The sequence below is a fragment of the Scyliorhinus torazame genome, chromosome 1 (genome assembly GCF_047496885.1).
Source record: "Scyliorhinus torazame isolate Kashiwa2021f chromosome 1, sScyTor2.1, whole genome shotgun sequence".
Lineage (NCBI taxonomy): Eukaryota > Metazoa > Chordata > Chondrichthyes > Carcharhiniformes > Scyliorhinidae > Scyliorhinus > Scyliorhinus torazame.
Genome location: NC_092707.1, coordinates 128,500,428 through 128,519,455, shown reverse-complemented (window position 1 = coordinate 128,519,455; position 19,028 = coordinate 128,500,428). Strand labels below are relative to the sequence as shown.

The following is a 19,028-nucleotide window of genomic DNA, read 5'->3' as shown; positions in this document are numbered from 1 at the left end:
AATTTCAAAACAAAAGTTGAGGTTTTACGGATCAAAACAATTGCTGAGCAAAAGTACAGCATGTCAAAGCAATACATTGTTAAGTTAACAAAGATCATGTAATAAAAATCAACACGGTGTGGAAGGGTCAGTATGAGTGGGTGGGTGAATGCGTATATGTTGATGTGTGGTGGTGAAAATGACAGAAAACTGGAGACTAGGTGTAAGGCAGACTCACACTCACTTGCACACCTTTCTCAGTGTCTTACACTTTTTACCACACATTCAGACACACGCTCGCGCAGACGGACACACGCAGACAGACACACACTCGCGCAGACAGACACACACTCGCGCAGACAGACACACACTCGCGCAGACAGACACACACTCGCGCAGACAGACACACACTCGCGCAGACAGACACACACTCGCGCAGACAGACACACACTCGCGCAGACAGACACACACTCGCGCAGACAGACACACACTCGCGCAGACAGACACACACTCGCGCAGACAGACACACACTCGCGCAGACAGACACACACTCGCGCAGACAGACACACACTCGCGCAGACAGACACACACTCGCGCAGACAGACACACACTCGCGCAGACAGACACACACTCGCGCAGACAGACACACACTCGCGCAGACAGACACACACTCGCGCAGACAGACACACACTCGCGCAGACAGACACACACTCGCGCAGACAGACACACACTCGCGCAGACAGACACACACTCGCGCAGACAGACACACACTCGCGCAGACAGACACACACTCGCGCAGACAGACACACACTCGCGCAGACAGACACACACTCGCGCAGACAGACACACACTCGCGCAGACAGACACACACTCGCGCAGACAGACACACACTCGCGCAGACAGACACACACTCGCGCAGACAGACACACACTCGCGCAGACAGACACACACTCGCGCAGACAGACACACACTCGCGCAGACAGACACACACTCGCGCAGACAGACACACACTCGCGCAGACAGACACACACTCGCGCAGACAGACACACACTCGCGCAGACAGACACACACTCGCGCAGACAGACACACACTCGCGCAGACAGACACACACTCGCACAGACAGACACACACTCTGGAGAGTATTGAAGTAATTTGAGCCGTAGCCTCAAGTATCAGGGCAGGAACCCCTCAATTACTTTTTTAAAAAATTATTTCATGGGATGTGAGTATCGCCGAAAAGGCCAGCATTTGCCGCCAGTCCATAATTGCCCTTGAACAGAGTGATATTCCCAGCCATTTGAGAGGGCAGTTAAGAGTCAACCACATTGCTGTGGGTCTGGAATCACGTGTAGGCCAGACCAGGTAAGGTCGGCAGATTTCCTTCCCTAAAGAACATCAGTGAGCCAAATGGGTTTTGACAAAAATCGATGATGGTTGTCACCACTCCTGTGATTAGCTTTATATTCCCGATTTTATAATTGAATTTACATTCCACTTGCTGCTGTGGTGGGATTTGAACTCCTGTCCCAGAAAATTATACTGGGCCTCTGGATTACTGGTCCATTACCACGATGCTACACTCCCAGTATGTGGGTTCAGAAACCATGTAGTATCGTGGCCCTGAGTCTATTTTTACCATTTTATCATGCATATCATTCCAGATAGTAACTTGCAGCATAAAGAAAAATTCTCATCTCTCCCAAGTCTCTTTTTGCACCATTATCCTACATCTGTGTCTCTGGTAACTGACCCTCGTGTCAACAGAAACAGTTTCTGCTTAACCATTCTGTCAACATGGTTCAAAACTTTGAGCACCAGGTTAAACCCCAGCTTATCTAAGGTTCATCACCCTAGGGGACCATTCTGATAAATCTCCACTCCAAGGCCTTGACATAGTTTATAAAGTGTGGTAGCCAGAATGCGATCAATACTCTAGCTGAGGCCAGGTCATCGGACAGGACCGGGGGATCTTTTCGCTAACTCACAAGCACCAAGGACAGTTTACGGAGTCTGTAATTCTGCCCATATTTGAGGTCAGTTACCTCAACACAGAGTCAAGATGGTGTCTAGAACCAGTGTTCCGGTCGGCGTAACTCAGCTCTTCGCTACCTCAATCAGATGAGCCCTCACGGGTTCAAATGTCCAATGCCTCAGGCCTATAAATGAGAAACACTATCGTTGCGCAAGTTATCTGCACCAAGGGCAGTGTGACGGCACAGGGTTTAGCACTGCTGCCTCATGGCGCCGAGGACCTGGGTTGGATCCCGGCCCCAGGTCACTGTCCATGTGGAGTTTGCACATTCTCCCCCTGTCTGCATAGGTCAAAGATGTGTAGGCTAGGTGGATTGCCCTTTAATTGGAAAAAATTTAAAAATATCTGAAACAATACTGAGGTGTGAATTATTTTATGGGCGGTGAGAAGAGTCTCTGTATAACACAGCAAAGCAAGGTTCTATGAAGTTAAAAACTCACGCTCCCCGGTGGCCCAATGGACAATGGCACCACTAGTGACAATCAGCGTTGCACAGACCAGGAGGTATTGGGTCTGGATACCAGTTTCTATGGAGTTAGCTTAGCTCAGTCAGGATTACCATTGGGCCTCTGTGAAGAAAAGAAATACAGACAAATAAATCAATGATTCGCTTCCAGGTTGCTATCCAGTGACTTCCTCTTGAAAAGAGTTCAGGAGGGACTTCCGGTTGCAGCTATGCTGAGCTAAGTCGCACGTTCAGCAGCTCCCGCCAGAAACTGACTTTTGGGCTCTTTTTAGGGGCCCCAGCAGCATTTGTTTGACGGTTCCCAGTGTGGGAAGGTGACAGTACGATTTCCCCGGCACTGTACGGATTGGACCAGGAGTGGAGTGGTGAAAAAAGTAATTCTGGTGCAGCGAAAAGTGCGAGGGAGGAAAGCCAAAATGGCAGCGGGTGAAGATCAGACAGCGCGGGCGCAATGGTCGCAAGAGCAGCAGGGGTTTCTCATTGAAAGCAGAAGTGCTGGAGTCAATGAAGGCTTCAATCGACAAGCTGGTCGAGACCCAGAAGGCCCAAGGGGCGGCGATCCGGGAGGTGTGGCAGAAGGCCTCGGAGAATGAGGACGAGATATTGGGCCTGGCGGTGAAGGTGCACGAGGCGCTGCATAAGAAATGACAGAAGTTCGAGGACATGGAGAATCGGTCGAGGAGGAAGAACCTGCTGATTCTGGGTCTCCCGGAGGGGTCGGATGCTGGAGCATGTGTGGTCACGATGCTGAACACGTTGATGGGCGCGGGTGCCTTCCCGAGGCCCTTGGAGCTGGAGGGGGCCCACCGAGTCCTGGCGATGAGTCCCAAGTCTAACGATCGGCGCGGGCGGTATTGGTGCGGTTCCACCGCTTGGTGGACAGGGTGTGTGTCCTAAGATGGGCAAAAAAGGAGCGAAGCAGCAGGTGGGAGAATGCAGAGGTCTGTATATACCAGGACTGGAGCGCGGAGGTGGCCAAGAAGAGGGCCGGGTACAATTGGGCTAAGGCGGTTCTGCATCGGAAGGGGGTGAAATTCGGGATGCTGCAGCCGGCGCAACTGTGGGTCACATTTAAGGACCGGCACCATTACTTTGAGACGCCAGAGGAGGTGTGGACCTTTATTCAGGCCAAAAAGTTGGACACGGACTGAGGGTCGGTTGTGAGGAGAGGTCGCGGGGGGCTACTGTGGTTACTGTGCTTTGGGGGATGTTGGGGGATGTTCTGTTCTGTTCTGTATTGTTTCCTTGGGTGCTGGGTGGGGTAGGGTGAAATGGTTCAAAGTGGGGGGGTTTGTGAGAGTGTGAGCGTCGGTGGTTGGAAGGACGGGGCCCCGTTCGGGGGAGGGGAGATGGGAGGCCCGAGGTGGGGGAGCTGGGATTAGGACGCAAAAGGGAGCTGTGCCAGAGAGGGCGGGGCCGGTTTGATGGAAAGTGCGGGCTTTTTCCCGTGCTAGGGAAGGAAGGGGTGGGGGCGGTGTTGGAGAGGAACGCCCGCTGATGGACAGGAGGGGGGGGCAGACTACCACACTTGGGGGTCGATGGAGTGGCGGGAGTGGCCGGGGTCAGCAGGAGTCAGCTGACTTATGGGAGTGCTATGGGGGGACCTAGCTAGGGGGGGACGGGGACAGGGGGGACGGACTGGGTTGCTGCTGCATTGGCCAAAGGGGAGCTGGAGCGCTCAGAGAGAGCTGGGGCGTGGGTCTGCCGCTGGGGGGAATGGAGAGTGCGGGAGGCGCGGGCACGTGGCTGGCCTAGAAAAGGGGATGGCTAATCGGCAGGGGGGGGGAGGGGGGGGGGTGGGGGTGGAGAGAGTCCCCCATCCGGCTGATAACTTGTGAGGGGCCGGTCAAGAGGCCCGTGTGTTTGCGCACCTGAAGGGACCGAAGGCAGATGTGGTTATGCTCCAGGAGACGCATTTGAGGCTGGCACATCTGGTTAGGCTGAGAAAGGGGTGGGTAAGGCAGGTTTTCCACTCGGGGCTTGACACAAAGAATCGAGGGGTGGCAATTTTGGTGGGGAAGCGGGTGTCGTTTGAGGCGCTGAGCATTGTGGCAGACAATGGAGGTCGGTAAGTGATGGTGAATGGTAAGCTGCAGGGGGTGCGGGCGGTATTAGTGAATGTATATGCCCCGAATTGGGACGATGCCGGATTTATGCGGCGCATGTTGGGCCGGATCCGGACCTGGAGGCAGGGAGCTTGATAATGGGGGGGGGTACTTCAACACGGTACTGGATCCAGCGTTGGACCACTCCAGGTCCAGGACGGGTAAGAGGCCAGCGACGGCCAAGGTGCTGAGGGGGTTTATGGACCAGATGGGAGGAGTGGACCCATGGAGGTTTGTCAGGCTGGGGGCCAGGGAATTTTCTTTTTTTTCCCCACGTCCATAAAGCCTACTCCCAGATAGACTTCTTCGTTATGAGCAGGGCACTAATCCCGAGGGTGGAGGACACGGAGTATTCGGCCATAGCCATCTCAGACCATGCCCCGCATTGGGTGGAGTTGGAGCTAGGGGAGGAGAGGGACCAGCGCCCGCTGTGGCGCCTGGATGTGGGCTTGCTGGCGGATGAGGTGGTGAGCGGGCGGATCCGGGGGTGCATTAGAGGCTAACAATAATGGGGAGGTGCAGGTGGGGGTGGTCTGGGAGGCGGTGATTAGGGGAGAGCTAATCTCCACTCGGGCCCACAAGAAGAAGGAGAGGAGAGGGAGAGATTGGTGGGGGTGATTTTAAGGGTGGATAGGAGGTATGCAGAGGTCCCCGAGGAGGGACTACTCAAGCAGCGACAAAGTCTCCAGGCCGAGTTCGACCTGTTGACCACCAAGAAGGCAGAGTTGCAGTGGAGGAAAGCGCAAGGGGCGGTGTATGAGTACGGGGAGAAAGCTAGCCGGATGTTGGCACACCAGCTTCGGAAGCGGGAGGCAGCGAGGGAGATTGGGGGAGTTAGGGATAAAGGGGGGAACACGGTGCGGAGTGCGGGGGGGAATAAATGGGGTATTTAGAGACTTTTATGAGGGGCTGTATAGGTCTGAGCCCGCAAAGGAGGTGGGGGTATGTGTCGATTTTTGGATCGGCTGAAGTTCCAGAGGGTGGAGGAGGAGCAGGTTGCTGGGCTTGGGGCACCGGTAGGGCTGGAGGAGCCGACTAAGGGGCTGGGGAATATGCAGGCGGGGAAGGCACCGGGGCCAGATGGGTTCCCGGTGGAATTTTACCGTAAGTACATGAAAAATGAAATGAAATGAAATGAAAATCGCTTATTGTCACAAGTAGGCTTCAAATGAAGTTACTGTGAAAAGCCCCTAGTCGCCACATTCCGGCGCCTGTTCGGGGAGGCTGTTATGGGAATTGAACCGTGCTGCTGGCCTGCTTGGTCTGCTTTCAAAGCCAGCGATTTAGCCCTGTGCTAAACAGCCCCTTTTGGGCTACATGGACCTGCTGGGCCCCCTATTAGTGAGGACTTTCAATGAGGCGGGGGGGGGGGGGGGGGGGGGGGCCGACCCCCGACGATGTCCAGGGCGCTAATCTCGCTGATCTTGAAGTGGGACAAGGACCCATTACAGTGTGGGTCGTATAGGCCAATCTCTCTCCTCAACGTGAACACAAAGCTGTTAGCGAAGGTGTTGGCTACCAGAATTGAGGACTTGGCTACCAGAATTGAGGACTGTGTCCCGGGGGTGATTGACGAGGACCAAACGGGTTTTGTTAAGGGAAGGCAGCTGAATACCAATGTGCAGAGGCTCCTTAACGTAATCATGATGCCTGCAGTGGAGGGGGAAGCGGAGATAGTGGCGGCGATGGACGCGGTGAAGGCCTTCGATAGGGTGGAGTGGGGGTACCTTTGGGAAGTGTTGAGGAGGTTTGGGTTCGGGGAGGGGTTCATTAGTTGGGTTAGGCTACTTTACAAAGCCCCAGTGGCGAGTGTGGCCACGAATTGGAGGAGGTCGGAATAATTTCGGCTGTACCGGGGACGAGGCAGGGGTGCCCCCTATCCTCCTTGCTATTTGCACTGGCAATTGAGCCTTTGGCTATGGCTTTAAGGGAGTCCAGGAACTGGAGGGGGCTGGTCCGGGGGGGGGGGGGGGGGGGGGGGGGGGGGTATCATTGTATGCCGATGACCTGTTACTGTATGTGGCGGTCCCAGTGGGGGGATGCCGGAGGTGATACGGATCCTCAGGGAGTTTGGGGACTTTTCCGGGTATAAGCTCAACGTGGGGAAGAGTGAGCTCTTCGTGGTACACCCAGGGGACCAGGGAAGGGGGATAGACGAGCTTCCACTGAAGAGGGCGGAAAGGAGTTTTCAGTACCTAGGGATCTAGGTGGCCAGGAGCTGGGGGGCCCTACACAAGCTCAACTTGACGAGGCTCGTGGAGCAGATGGAGGAGGAGTTTAAAAGGTGGGATATGCTGCCACTCTCCCTGGCGGGTAGGGTACAGTCGGTGAAGATGACGGTGCTCCCGAGGTTCCTTTTTATATTCCAGTGCCTCCCCATCCTGATCGCTAAGGCCTTTTTTAAGCGGGTCAGTAGGAGCATCATGGGATTTGTGTGGCCGAAAAAGACCCCAAGGGTGAGAAGGGTGTTTCCGGAGCGGAGTAGGGACAGAGGAGGGTTAGCGTTACCTAATCTGTGTGGGTATTACTGGGCTACCAATGTGGCGATGATACGCAAGTGGGTAATGGAGGGGGAAGGGGCGGCGTGGAAGAGGCTGGAGATGGCGTCCTGTGTGGGCACGAGTCTGGGAGCGCTGGTGACAGCACCGTTGCTGATCCCACCGACTAGGTACACCACGAGTCCGGTGGTGGCGGCGACTCTGAAAATTTGGGGGCAGTGGAGACGCCACAGGGGTGAGGTAGAGGCTTCGGTTTGGTCCCCGATCCAGGAGAACCATCGGTTCGTCCCGGGGAGAATGGATGGAGGGTTCCTGAGCTGGCTCAAGGCAGGAATTAGAAGGATGGGGGACCTGTTTTTAGATGGGACGTTTGCGAGCCTGGGGCGCTGGAGGAAAAATTTGGGCTTCCCCCCGGAAATGCCTTCAGGTACATGCAGGTAAGGGCGTTTGTAAGACTGCAGGTGAGGGAGTTCCCGCTGCTTCCAGCACTCAGGATCCAGGATAGGGTGCTCTCGGGGGTGTGGGTTGGAGAGGGCAGGGTCTTGGCGATCCACCAGGAGATGCAGGAGGAGGAGGAGACCTCGGTGGAGGAGCTAAAGGGTAAATGGGAGGAGGAGCTTGGGGAGAAGATAGACGAGGGTTCGTGGGCGGACGCCCTGGGTAGGGTCAATTCTTCCTCCTCTAGCGCCAGGCTTAGCCTGATACAATTTAAGGTTCTTAACAGAGCGCATATGACAGGGGCGAGGCTGAGCAGGTTCTTTGGGGTGGAAGACAGGTGTGGGAGGTGCTCAGGGAGCCCAGCAAATCACACCCACATGTTCTGGGCATGCCCGGCGTTGGATGGGTTCTGGAGGGGTATTGCAAGGACGGTGTCTAAGGTGGCAAACTCCCGGGTTAAGCCAAGCTGGGGGTTAGAACTATTTGGGGTATCGGACGAGCCGGGAGTGCAGGAGGCGAAAGAGGCCGGTATTCTGGCCTTTGCAACCCTGGTGGTCCGGCGGAGGATTCTGCTACAGTGGAAAGCTGCGAGGCCCCCAAGCGTGGAAGCCTGGGTTAGCGACATGTCAGGGTCAGCGACATGGCAATTGGAGAGGGTGAAATTTGCCTTGAGAGGGTCGGTGCAAGGGTTCTTCGGGCGGTGGCAACCGTTCCTAGACTTTCTAGCGGAGCATTAGGAGGTGGTCAGCAGCAGCAACCCGGGGGGGGGAGGGGGGGGGGGGTACTTTGTGTTTTCTACTGTGTTTATTATTGCTTAATGGAGTGTTTGTATATTGGGGGAATTCGTGATGTAGTTGTAAGATGTTTATTTTTGTTTTTCTTTTTTCTGTAAGGGGGGGGGGTTTGTTGAAAATATGTTAACATTTGAATTAAAATATTTCTAAAAAAAAAGAAAAGAGTTCAGGAGTAGATATTGTTGAGTGACAATCAGGGCTGTGTGATGATGGCTCCACAGTTGAAAATACTCATCACCCACCTGGCCTTCCACATGAAGGATAGCCACTTGTACATATTGCCAGTGAGCGTGGAACTGTACTCAAGCAAGAGATGACGCGTGGGGGAGGGGGAAAGGGGAGACATTGTCAAAACAATTAAAATCATTTAAAAATAAATAAATTTAGAGTACCCAATTCATTTTTTCCAATTAAGGGGCAATTTAGCGTGGCCAATTCACCTACCCTGCACATCTTTGGGTTGTGGGGGTAAGACCCACGCAAACATGGGGAGAATGTGCAAACTCCACACGGACAGTGACCCAGAGTCGGGATCGAACGTGGGATTCCGGCGCTGTGAGACGGTAGTGCTAACCACTACGCCACTGTGCTGCCCATAAAACAATCAAATTCATGGTTTAATTCAAACAATGTGATCTAGATTTGTCTAACTCCTGATGGATGACTTAAAATGGATTCCACAGAGTTTGATAAAGGGAGCCAGTGTGCAGGCTCAGCCTGTTTTCTCCCCTTCCCATTTCCTGAAGTCGACTCTGCTACTTGGGTGAGTGTGGGATCACAGAACTGGTAATGTCCACTCTTTACCCTGAGCCTTGACAGCAACACTACTTAAAATACCAGGGTCCGGTTTAGCTCAATTGGCTAGACAGCTGGTTCATGATGCAGAGCAAGACCAGCAGCGTAGGTTCAATCCCTGTAACGGCCGAGGTCATTCATGAAGGCCCCACCTTCTCAACCTTGCCCCTCCCCTGAGGAGTGGTGACCCTCAGGTTACATTACCACCAGTCAGCTCTCTGCCTCAAAGAGGAAAGCAGCTGATGGTCACCTGGGACTATATAAACTTTATCTTTTACTTAAAATATCAGAGAGATAGGGGATCAGGTTAAAACCCTTTCCCACAGAACGGGACTGACAGCTGCTGACAGAGATCACACCCGCCTCACATAAAGACTGATTTATCAAACACCTTTCATAATCTCAGGGCATCACAAAGCATTTAATAGCTGACGAAATGTGGTTACTGTTCTTACAGCACTCGACAAGGTAGCAACAGGAAGGAAGTTCCCCCTGACTGGCGGGCGGGGGGTGGTGGGACTGTCTAGACCCAAGGGACACTGTCTCAGAATAACGGATAGGCCAATTAGGACTGAGATGAGGAGGAATTACTTCAGGAGCTAGTTTAGCTCAGTGGGCTAGACAGCTGGTTTGTGATGCTGAACAAGTTGAAGCCTACTTGTGACAATAAGCGATTTTCATTTCATTTCATCTTTGGAATTCTCTACACCCACAAGGCTGTGGGGGCTCAATCGCAGAGTCTGTTCAAGACTGAGCTTGATAAATTTCTGGATAGTAAAGACATCAAAGATGTGAGGCTAGTGCAGGAAAATAGCGTTGAGGTAGGAGATCAGCCACAATCTTGTTGAATGATGGTGCAGGTCAAAGGGGCCGAATGGCCTACTCCTGCTCCTATTGTGTACGTTCCACAACGTCCAGACTTGGAAGTTAGCACGCAACCATTTTCCACTCGGGGCATTTTTGCCACACAAATTAAATTTGCTACACAAACTCTATTTCAAGAGTTGCTTCAAAGGTTCACCCTCCCGATAAAAAGCTTGTCAGGTTTGTCTTTGAATACTTACCTGTATTCAAAGCTGCCTTAGATCCGGATGGAATGACATCAGTGAGTGTTGCAAGCCTTTGTGACATAAGAAAGTGTATGATATCAACCATGTGACTGATGGAAGGGCTTTACAGAGCTTAAAGCGGACAAGGCCTGGAGCCACTGTACATCCTCCAGCACACTGCTTTATTTTTGACAGAAGCACAAATATACAGACAGGGAGATACAATGCAGCAGAGACAACAAGTGGGAAACAGTCAGAACAACACATACAATCAGAGAAAGAAACAGAATCCTGGTCAAGAGGTAGATTTTAAGGAGATTGTCTTAAACAGAGAGAGAGAATAATAGAGAGGCTTAGTGACGGATTCCAGAATTCAGGGCCTCAGCAGTTGAGTGCATGACCACCAAGGATTAAAGTCCAGGATGCACACTGGGCCAGAACTGGAGGAGAGCAGGTATCTTACAGAGGTCTAAACAACATTTAAATAGCACCTGTATTATAGTAAAATGTTCCCAGATGCTTTACAGGAGCTCGGTCAAACAAAATGCCACACCGCAGTCACCGGAACCGGAGCGATCAGAAGAAGGATCAAAGGGTTAGGTTTCAAAAGGAGCGTCTCAAAAGGACAGGGAGATAGAGAGAGGTGAAGAGGTGTCTGGAGGAAATTCCAGAGCTGGTCAACTTTCTCCCGAAACAGTGAACACGTTCAAAACATGTATTGCGAAGAAACTACTCCTTTCAAGTAATAATTGGTCTTAAAAACATGAACTACACAGGCTCCCCCAAGATTAAAGGATGAAGGGAGATTTTTTATTTTTAAATATAGAGGGCTGGTAGGCCATGGAATGACCGAAAATAAACTGGTGGCAGCAAAATCCGTAATATATGTTGAAAAGATATTTGAAGAGTTTTTGCAAAAAAGCAGGGAATTTGCGCAAGTGGTATCTCTTTCACCCAGCCAGCGTGGCTGCAATGCACCACGCATTGCAGTCTCCCATATGAAGTAAAATATTAATTCCATGATTTGAGGGGTGTGCAACATCTGTGGCCCCAAGGCCTATCAATTAAGAAAGAACTTGCATTCGTACAGCATCGTCCGCACCCTCAGTGCTTTACAGCCAGTAAAGTACTTCAGAAGAGGGGACAGTTATAATGTCAGAAACACAGCAGCAAGTTTCTCCACATCAATCTCCCACAAACAATAATGAGAATCTGCTTTCCCAGGCATGTCAGTTGAGGCATAAATACTGGCCTGGACAAATCTCGTGCTCTTCTTCAAAATAGCACTGTGGAATCTTTCTCATCCCTACCCAAGAGCGTGATGGAGTTTCAGTTTGATGTCTCTTTCGAAAGGAGGCCCCTCTGACACTGCACCCAGAGTGAAATTTGAACCCATCACCTTTTAAGGGCAGCACAGTGGCACAGTGGTTAGCACTGCTGCCTCACAGCGCCGGGGCTCAATTCCGGCCTTGGGTGACTGTCTGCGTGGCATTTGCATATTCTCCCCCATGTCTGCGTAGGTTTCCTCCGGGTGCTCTGGTTCCCTCGACTTTCTGACCCACAGACTACAATCAGTAAGAATAAACAACAACACCTCCTCCACAATAGTCCTCAATACCTGGGCCCCGCAAGGCTGCGTACTTAGCCCCTACTCTACTCCCTGTACACACACGACAGCGTGGCAAAATTTGGTTCCAACTCCATCTACAAGTTTGCTGACGACACGACCATAGTGGGCCGGATCTCGAATAACAACCAATCAGAATACAGGAGGGAGATAGAGAACCTAGTGGAGTGGTGCAACGACAATAATCTATCCTTCAATGCCAGTAAAACTAAAGAGCTGGTCATTGACCTCAGGAAGCAAAGTACTGTATACATCCCTGTCAGCCTCAATGGGGCCGAGGTAGAGATGGTTGACAGCTTCAAATTCCTAGGGGTGCACATCACCAAAAATCTGTCCTGGTCCACCCACGTCAACGCTACTACCTAGAAAGCACAACAGCGCCTATACTTCCTCAGGAAACTAAGGAAATTCGGCATGTCCACATTAACTCTTACCAACTTTTACAGATGCACCATAGAAAGCATATTTTCTGACTGCATCACAGCCTGGCATGGCAACTGCTTGACCCAAGACCGCAAGAAACATCAGAGAGTCGTTAACACAGTCCCGTCCGTCACACGAACCTGCCTCCCATTCATTGACTCTATCTACACCTCCACCCGCCCTTTCCATTCCCACACTCCCCCCAACTCTACATGCGGCATCCAACCCTCCTTCCACAGCCCCTCTCACTTCAAACCCCCCCTCCAACCCTTCCTTCACCCCCCACTAATGTGAATCACGCATGTGGCTAACGATGCCCTCTCTGTGTCTCCTCAGGAAAAGCTGTCGCATAAACGCCGTGAGAGGGCCCAGACTGGCCGTGGAGTGCCGGACTTAAGAATCCTCTCCTACTTCGAGGAACAGGCCCTGGAGGTGACTGGGGTGGCCGAGAACAGGGCGGTCACCAACATGAGGCTGGTGGACGCCACAGGGGCGAAGAATCTCTAGGCTCCACCTGGAGGACGTGTCAAACACGTGTTGTTAGGACGGCATGGTGGCACAGTGGTTAGCACTGCTGCCTCACGGCACTGAAGACCCGGGTTCGATCCTGGCCCTGGGTCACTGTTCGTGGGGAGTCTGCACAGTCTCCTTGTGTCTGCATGGGTCTCACCCCCACAACCTAAAGATTTGCAGGCAAAGTGGATTGACCATGCTAAATTGTCCCTTAATTGGAAAAAAAAAATTGGGTAGTCCAAATTTATTTTTTTTAAAACACGAGTTGTTATTGCCTTACTGACTGACCCATCCCTCCCACTAACCACATGTCCATTCTCCCGCAGGTCCTCCAACCAACGGCCCCAGCCCATCCCGGGTGGCACCCTCTCCAGCCTCCCAGGAGAACACAATCGGGAGAGTGGGGAATTATTAAACACAATAAACACCCTTGTGCACAACCAGTATGATGCCTCTATCACTTTTTTCACAATGCGGGCTGACCTCCAAACCCTTGGCCCATCTATCCAGGCATCCCCTCTTCCCGTGGCACGCACCCACCCAACCACCGGCCATGAACATGTCCCCAGAGCTGTGTCCAATCCCCTGGGTGTACAGACTTTGGCTGCTGCATGTGTGGTGTTGCCTCCCGCAGCGTTCAGGCACAGTGTCCAGGCAAGACGGACTGATTGGGATGTTAGGCAATGACTACCACATGCTACATGGCCCACCCATGGAAATCCACTTTGGTTGTGCGAAGTGCTCACTTAACCATGATTGCCAATTCCCTATAAGCAATACCTTTCAGCCACACGGCTAGAGGCCTCAGCAGTCTGTGGGATTTATGGTTGGGCGGTGGGGCAGACGGGCAGGAACAAATGTTGCCCCGGAAATGTGTACACATTATGTAGGGGCTGGCACGGTGGTGCCGCACGTAGTTGCCTCCCAGTTGCCCCCCGCAACACCCCCCCCCCCCACCCCTGCGGAGGGTCCCTCCGTTCCCCCTCCCCACCCCTACGGAGGGTTCTCCGTCCCCCCCCCCCCCCACCACTGCGAAGGGTCCTCCGTCGTCCCCCCCCCCACCACTGCGAAGGGTCCTCCGTTTCCCCCCCCCCCCACCCCTGCGGACGGTCCTCTGTTCTCCCCCCCCACCCCACCCCCACCCCTGCGGAGGGTCCTCTGTTCTCCCCCCCCCCACCCCACCCCTGCGGAGGGTCCTCTGTTCTCCCCCCCACCCCACCCCCCACCCCTGCGGAAGGTCCTCTGTTCTCCCCCCCCACCCCTGCGGAGGGTCCTCTGTTCTCCCCCCCCACCCCCACCCCCCACCCCTGCGGAGGGGTCCCTCTGTTCTCCCACCCCACCCCACCCCCAACCCTGCGGAGGGTCCTCTGTTCTCCCCCCCACCCCACCCCCACCCCTGCGGAGGGTCCTCCGGTTCTCCCCCTCCCCCCCCCCCCCACTCCGGTTCTCCCCCTCCCCCCCCCCCACTCCGGTTCTCCCCCACCCCACTCCGGTTCTCCCCCCCCCCACTCCGGTTCTCCCCCTCCCCCCCCCCCCACTCCGGTTCTCCCCCCACCCCCCACCCCACTCCGGTTCTCCCCCCCCCCCCCCCACTCCGGTTCTCCCCCCCCCCCCACTCCGGTTCTCCCCCCCCCCACCCTGCGGAGGGTCCTCCGTTTCCCCCCCCCCCCACCCCTGCGGAGGGGTCCTCCGGTTCTCCCCCCCCCCCCCACCCCTGCGGAGGGTCCTCCGGTTCTCCCCCCCCACCCCACCCCTGCGGAGAGTCCTCCGTTTCCCCACCCCACCCCTGCGGAGGGTCCTCCGTTTCCATTCCCCCCCCCCCCACCCCTGCGGAGGGTCCTCCGTTTCCGTTTCCCCCACCCCCCACCCCTGCGTAGGGTCCTCCGTTTCCATTCCCCCCCCCCCCCCCACCCCTGCGGAGGGTCCTCCGTTTCCGTTTCCCCCCCCCCCCCCCCTGCAGACGGTCCTCCGTTTCCGTTTGCCACCCCCACACCCCTGCAGAGGGTCCTCCGTTTCCGTTTCCTCCCCCCCACCCCTGCGGAGGGTCCTCCGTTTCCGTTTCCCCCCCCCCCCCCCCCTGCAGACGGTCCTCCGTTTCCGTTTGCCACCCCACACCCCTGCAGAGGGTCCTCCGTTTCCGTTTCCTCCCCCCCACCCCTGCAGAGGGTCCTCCGTTCCCCCCCCCACCCCCTGCAGAGGGTCCCTCCGTTCACCCCCCCCCACCCCTGCAGAGGGTCCTCCGTTTCCCCCCCACCCCTGCAGAGGGTCCTCCGTTCCCCCCCCTACCCTGCAGAGGGTCCTCCGTTCACCCCCCCCCCACCCCTGCAGAGGGTCCTCCATTCACCCCCCCTACCCCTGCAGAGGGTCCTCCGTTCACCCCCCACCCCTGCAGAGGGTCCTCCGTTTCCCCCCCCACCCCTGCAGAGGGTCCTCCGTTCACCCCCCCCCCCCACCCCTGCAGAGGGTCCTCCATTCACCCCCCCTACCCTGCAGAGGGTCCTCCGTTCACCCCCCACCCCTGCAGAGGGTCCTCCGTTCTCCCCCCCCACCCCTGCAGAGAGTCCTCCGTCCCCCACCCCCCTGCAGAGGGTCCTCCGTCCCTGTCCCCCCCTGCAGAGGGTCCTCCGTTACCCCCCCCCACCCCTGCAGAGGGTCCTCCCTTCCCCTCCCCACCCCTGCAGAGGGTCCTCCCTTCCCCTCCCCACCCCTGCAGAGGGTCCTCCGCCCCGCCCCCAACCCCTGCAGAGGGTCCTCCGTCTCCCCCCCCCATCCCTTCAGAGGGTCCTCCATTCTCCCCCTCCCCCCCCCCGCAGAGGGTCCTCTGTTCACTCCCCCACCCCTGCAGAGGGTCCCTCCGTTTCCCCCTCCACACCCCTGTGGAGAGTCCCCATCCCCACCCCCACCCCATCACCCCCCCACCCCATCACCCCCCCCACCCCATCACCCCATCACCCCCCCACCCACGCCCACCCCACCCCACACCCCGTTGCCCCCCACCCACGCCCACCCCCCCACCCCCACCCCCACACCCCGTTGCCCACCCCACCCCACCCCCACCCCCCCGTCTCCCCCCCCCCACCCCCCCGTCGCCCCCCCCCCACGCCCACCCCCCACCCCACCCCCCACACCCCGTTGCCCCCCCCACCCCACCCCACCCCCACCCCCCCGTCTCCCCCCCCACCCCCCCGTCGCCCCCCCCCACCCCCCCCGTCGCCCCCCCCCACACCCCCCCCGTCGCCCCCCCACACCCCCCCCGTCGCCCCTCCCCCCACACACCCCCGTCGCCCCTCCCCCCACAGTCGCCCCCCCCCCACCCCCCCCGTCGCCCCCCCCCCACCCCCCCCGTCGCCCCCCCCCACACCCCCGTCGCCCCCCCCCCCCACACCCCCCGTCGCCCCCCCCCCCCACACCCCCCGTCGCCCCCCCCCACACCCCCCGTCGCCCCCCACCCCCACCCCATGAGACTGAAGCAATGGAGAGAGGGGGAAGGAATTACCAAGGGGTCTCGGAATAAAAAGATTCATATTGATGTAGCTCCTTTCAAAGTTTCTGGACATCCGAAAGCACTTTCCAACCAATGAAGTACTTTTGAAGTGTAGTAACTGTTGTAACATCGAAAATACCGTGTCAATTTGCACACAGCAATATCCCACAAACAGCAATGTGGGAATGAACAGAAAACCTGTTTTTGCGATGACAATTGAGAGATAAATATTCGCCCAGACGCCAGGGATCCTTGCTCATCTTCAAACAGGGCTACGACATCTTTGATGTCCGCCCGAGAGGTCAGGCGGCGCCTTGCATAGAATAAAATCATTACAGTGCAGAAGGAGGCCTTTCGGCCCAGCAAGTCTGCACCGACCCTCTGAAAGAGCCGCCTATTTAGGGTCACTCCCTCGCCCCTACCCCCCATAGCCTTCACATCCTTGGCCCCCAGGGGCAATTTATCACAGCCAATCCACCTAACCGCACATCTTTGGACAATGGGAGGAAACTGGAGCACCTTGAGAAAACCAGAGCACCTGGAGAAAATCCAGGCAGACACGGAGAGAAAGTTCAAACTCCACTCAGTCACCCAAGGTCGGAATTGAACCCGAGTCCCTGGCGTTGTGAGGCTGCAGTACTAACCGCTGTGCCACCATGGTTTTCAGTCGCATTCAAATGACTGATCTTCTGACAATGCAGCACTCCCTCAGTATTGCACCGGGAACATCAGACTGAATTTCATCACTGGAGCGCAACTTGAACCACGCCTTGGACTCCGAGTAAGAGAGTGCCACCACCTAAGGGGAGGCGAGGGGGAGGGCTGACGGTGGTGATGGGGATGGGGGTTTAGTGCTACAAGTATCTATGGCAAAGTTGGCACATGTTCACCGGAATATCCGCTTCCCCTCCCCCGACACACACTTTAAAAAATAAATTTAAAGAGCACCCAATTCAATTTTCCCAATTAAGGGGCAATTTGTAGTGGCCAATCCACCTAACATGCACATCTTTGGGTTGTGGGGCTGAAACCCACGGAAAGACGGGGAGAATGTGCAAACTCCACACGGACAGTGACCCAGAGCCGGGATCGAATCTGGGACCTCAGCGCCGTAAAGCAACAGGACTAATCCACTGCGCCACCGTGCTGCCCCGCCGACACACAATTAACAAAAGCTCATTAGGTTTGTCTGCCACTTACCTGTATTCAAAACTGCCTTAGATCCGGATGGAATGACATCAGTGAGTGTTGCAAGCCTTTGTGACATAAGAAAGTGTATGATATCAACCATGTGACTGATGGAAGGGCTTTACAGAGCTTAAAGCAGACAAGGCCTGGAGCCACTGTACATCCTCCAGCACACTGCTTTATTTTTGACAGAAGCACAAATATACAGACAGGGAGATACAATGCAGCAGAGACAACAAGTGGGAAACAGTCAGAACAACACATACAATCAGAGAAAGGAAGAGAGGAAATGAGCACACAGGAAGTGATGTTACAGAGAAGGCAGTGCTACAGCCTTAAAGGCACACATTTAAAAAAAAATTTTTATTCAGACAAAATTTTTCATTACAAGACAAACAACAATAATACAGCAACCGCCCTATCCCCCCAAACCCCCTCAACCCACCCCCTCACCCCCATGAGAGAACTAAAAAAGCCAAACCTTAAGCAAAATACAGAGACAAAAACACCCCACCCCATCCCCCTCCCTTCCAGCTGACGGTAACCAGCTCCATGATGAAAGAGATGAAAGGCTGCCACCTCGAACAGAACCCTTCCACCATACCCCTCATGGTATACTTGGTGTGGTGAATGATATCTGTATACATATGTACCCTGAATGCATAGGCCCCTTTAAGACCAGGTTTGGAACCCTGGGGGACTCCGCCTCCACCCCCAGGAAGCTGTATATAAGGTTACGTTCAGTGTGCAGTGAGCACACTTCTTGGCAGCTGTCTGGTCTTCTGGTTAGGGAAGCCTCTATTAGCGAACTCCTCGCGAGTCGTAATTGAGGGTATCTCACTTGGGGCCGATTGAATGGCCACGTCGTGCCTGAAAAGCAGCGTGCTGTGGTGCAACATGGCCGGTAGAAGTTGGGAAAGCCCGCTCCATTATCTACCCGGCTCCCAATGCCTCGCAAGATCATGTTGCGAAGTGAATCCCGCTCATTGTGGGTGGGATCACTTTTTGGCCAATCTGCATATTAGAGCGAGAAAGCTGGAGGTCTGAGGTCTCATTGTGCTCTCGCTCAAGAACCGCATCAGGCGCCAAACAGTTTACGATGCAACCGACCCACTTCCATCGGCAAAATCGGGATTTCACCGTATTTCCATACAATTAACGGGAGCCACCCCATATCCAGCGGCCTCCCCAGGAAGTGGTTATGCTGGCGCCGATTAGAACTCCTTTTCCCAAACGTGAACCTAACAGAAGGGTTTTTGTGGGGAGCCGAGGAGGTGAGTAGCCACCTCTGCTCATAGGCAAAGAGCCCAAGGGCATTGGGTTTGCCATCCCAGTGCTGGGAGGGGGATGGAATAATCTCAGCTGGTAGTGGGGGACCCTCTGCAGGGGTGGGCTGCCATGGGAGGGTGGGGGAGGTGCTGGGGGGGCAATTGGGGGAGCAACCATACGTGGCATCACTCTGCCAACCACTGGATCCTGTGTACACGTTCTGCCCTACCGACCACTCATAACCTCCACAGAAATCATACAATCCAGGTGGATTGCCGAGGGTGGGCGGGCCATGTAGCATGTGGGAGTCATTCCCTAACATCTAAATCAGACCATGATGCCTGGACACTGTGCCTGAACACTGCACG

At 55.2% G+C, this 19,028-nt stretch overlaps 1 protein-coding gene across 7 annotated transcripts in view; it reads right to left on the bottom strand.

The window, feature by feature from the left end:
• Window positions 1-17,626, bottom strand: part of LOC140412215 (pumilio homolog 1-like) — a 208,390-nt gene extending 190,764 nt beyond the window's left edge. The window contains exons 1-3 of one of the 7 annotated variants that reach the window (XM_072500806.1): window positions 17,404-17,622; window positions 10,172-10,227; window positions 2,452-2,580 (exon numbers count right to left, since the gene is read on the bottom strand). Coding sequence is in view for 2 of the 7 variants with exons in the window: in XM_072500813.1 (XP_072356914.1) it covers window positions 17,404-17,494 (91 nt within the window). In the remaining 5 variants the exon portion in view is untranslated. Of the gene's footprint in view, window positions 1-2,451; window positions 2,581-10,171; window positions 10,298-17,403 lie in introns of those variants that run through there. The other 6 variants (XM_072500805.1, XM_072500815.1, XM_072500818.1 and 3 more) reach the window with 6 other exon arrangements.
• Window positions 17,627-19,028: the final 1,402 nt, after the last annotated feature.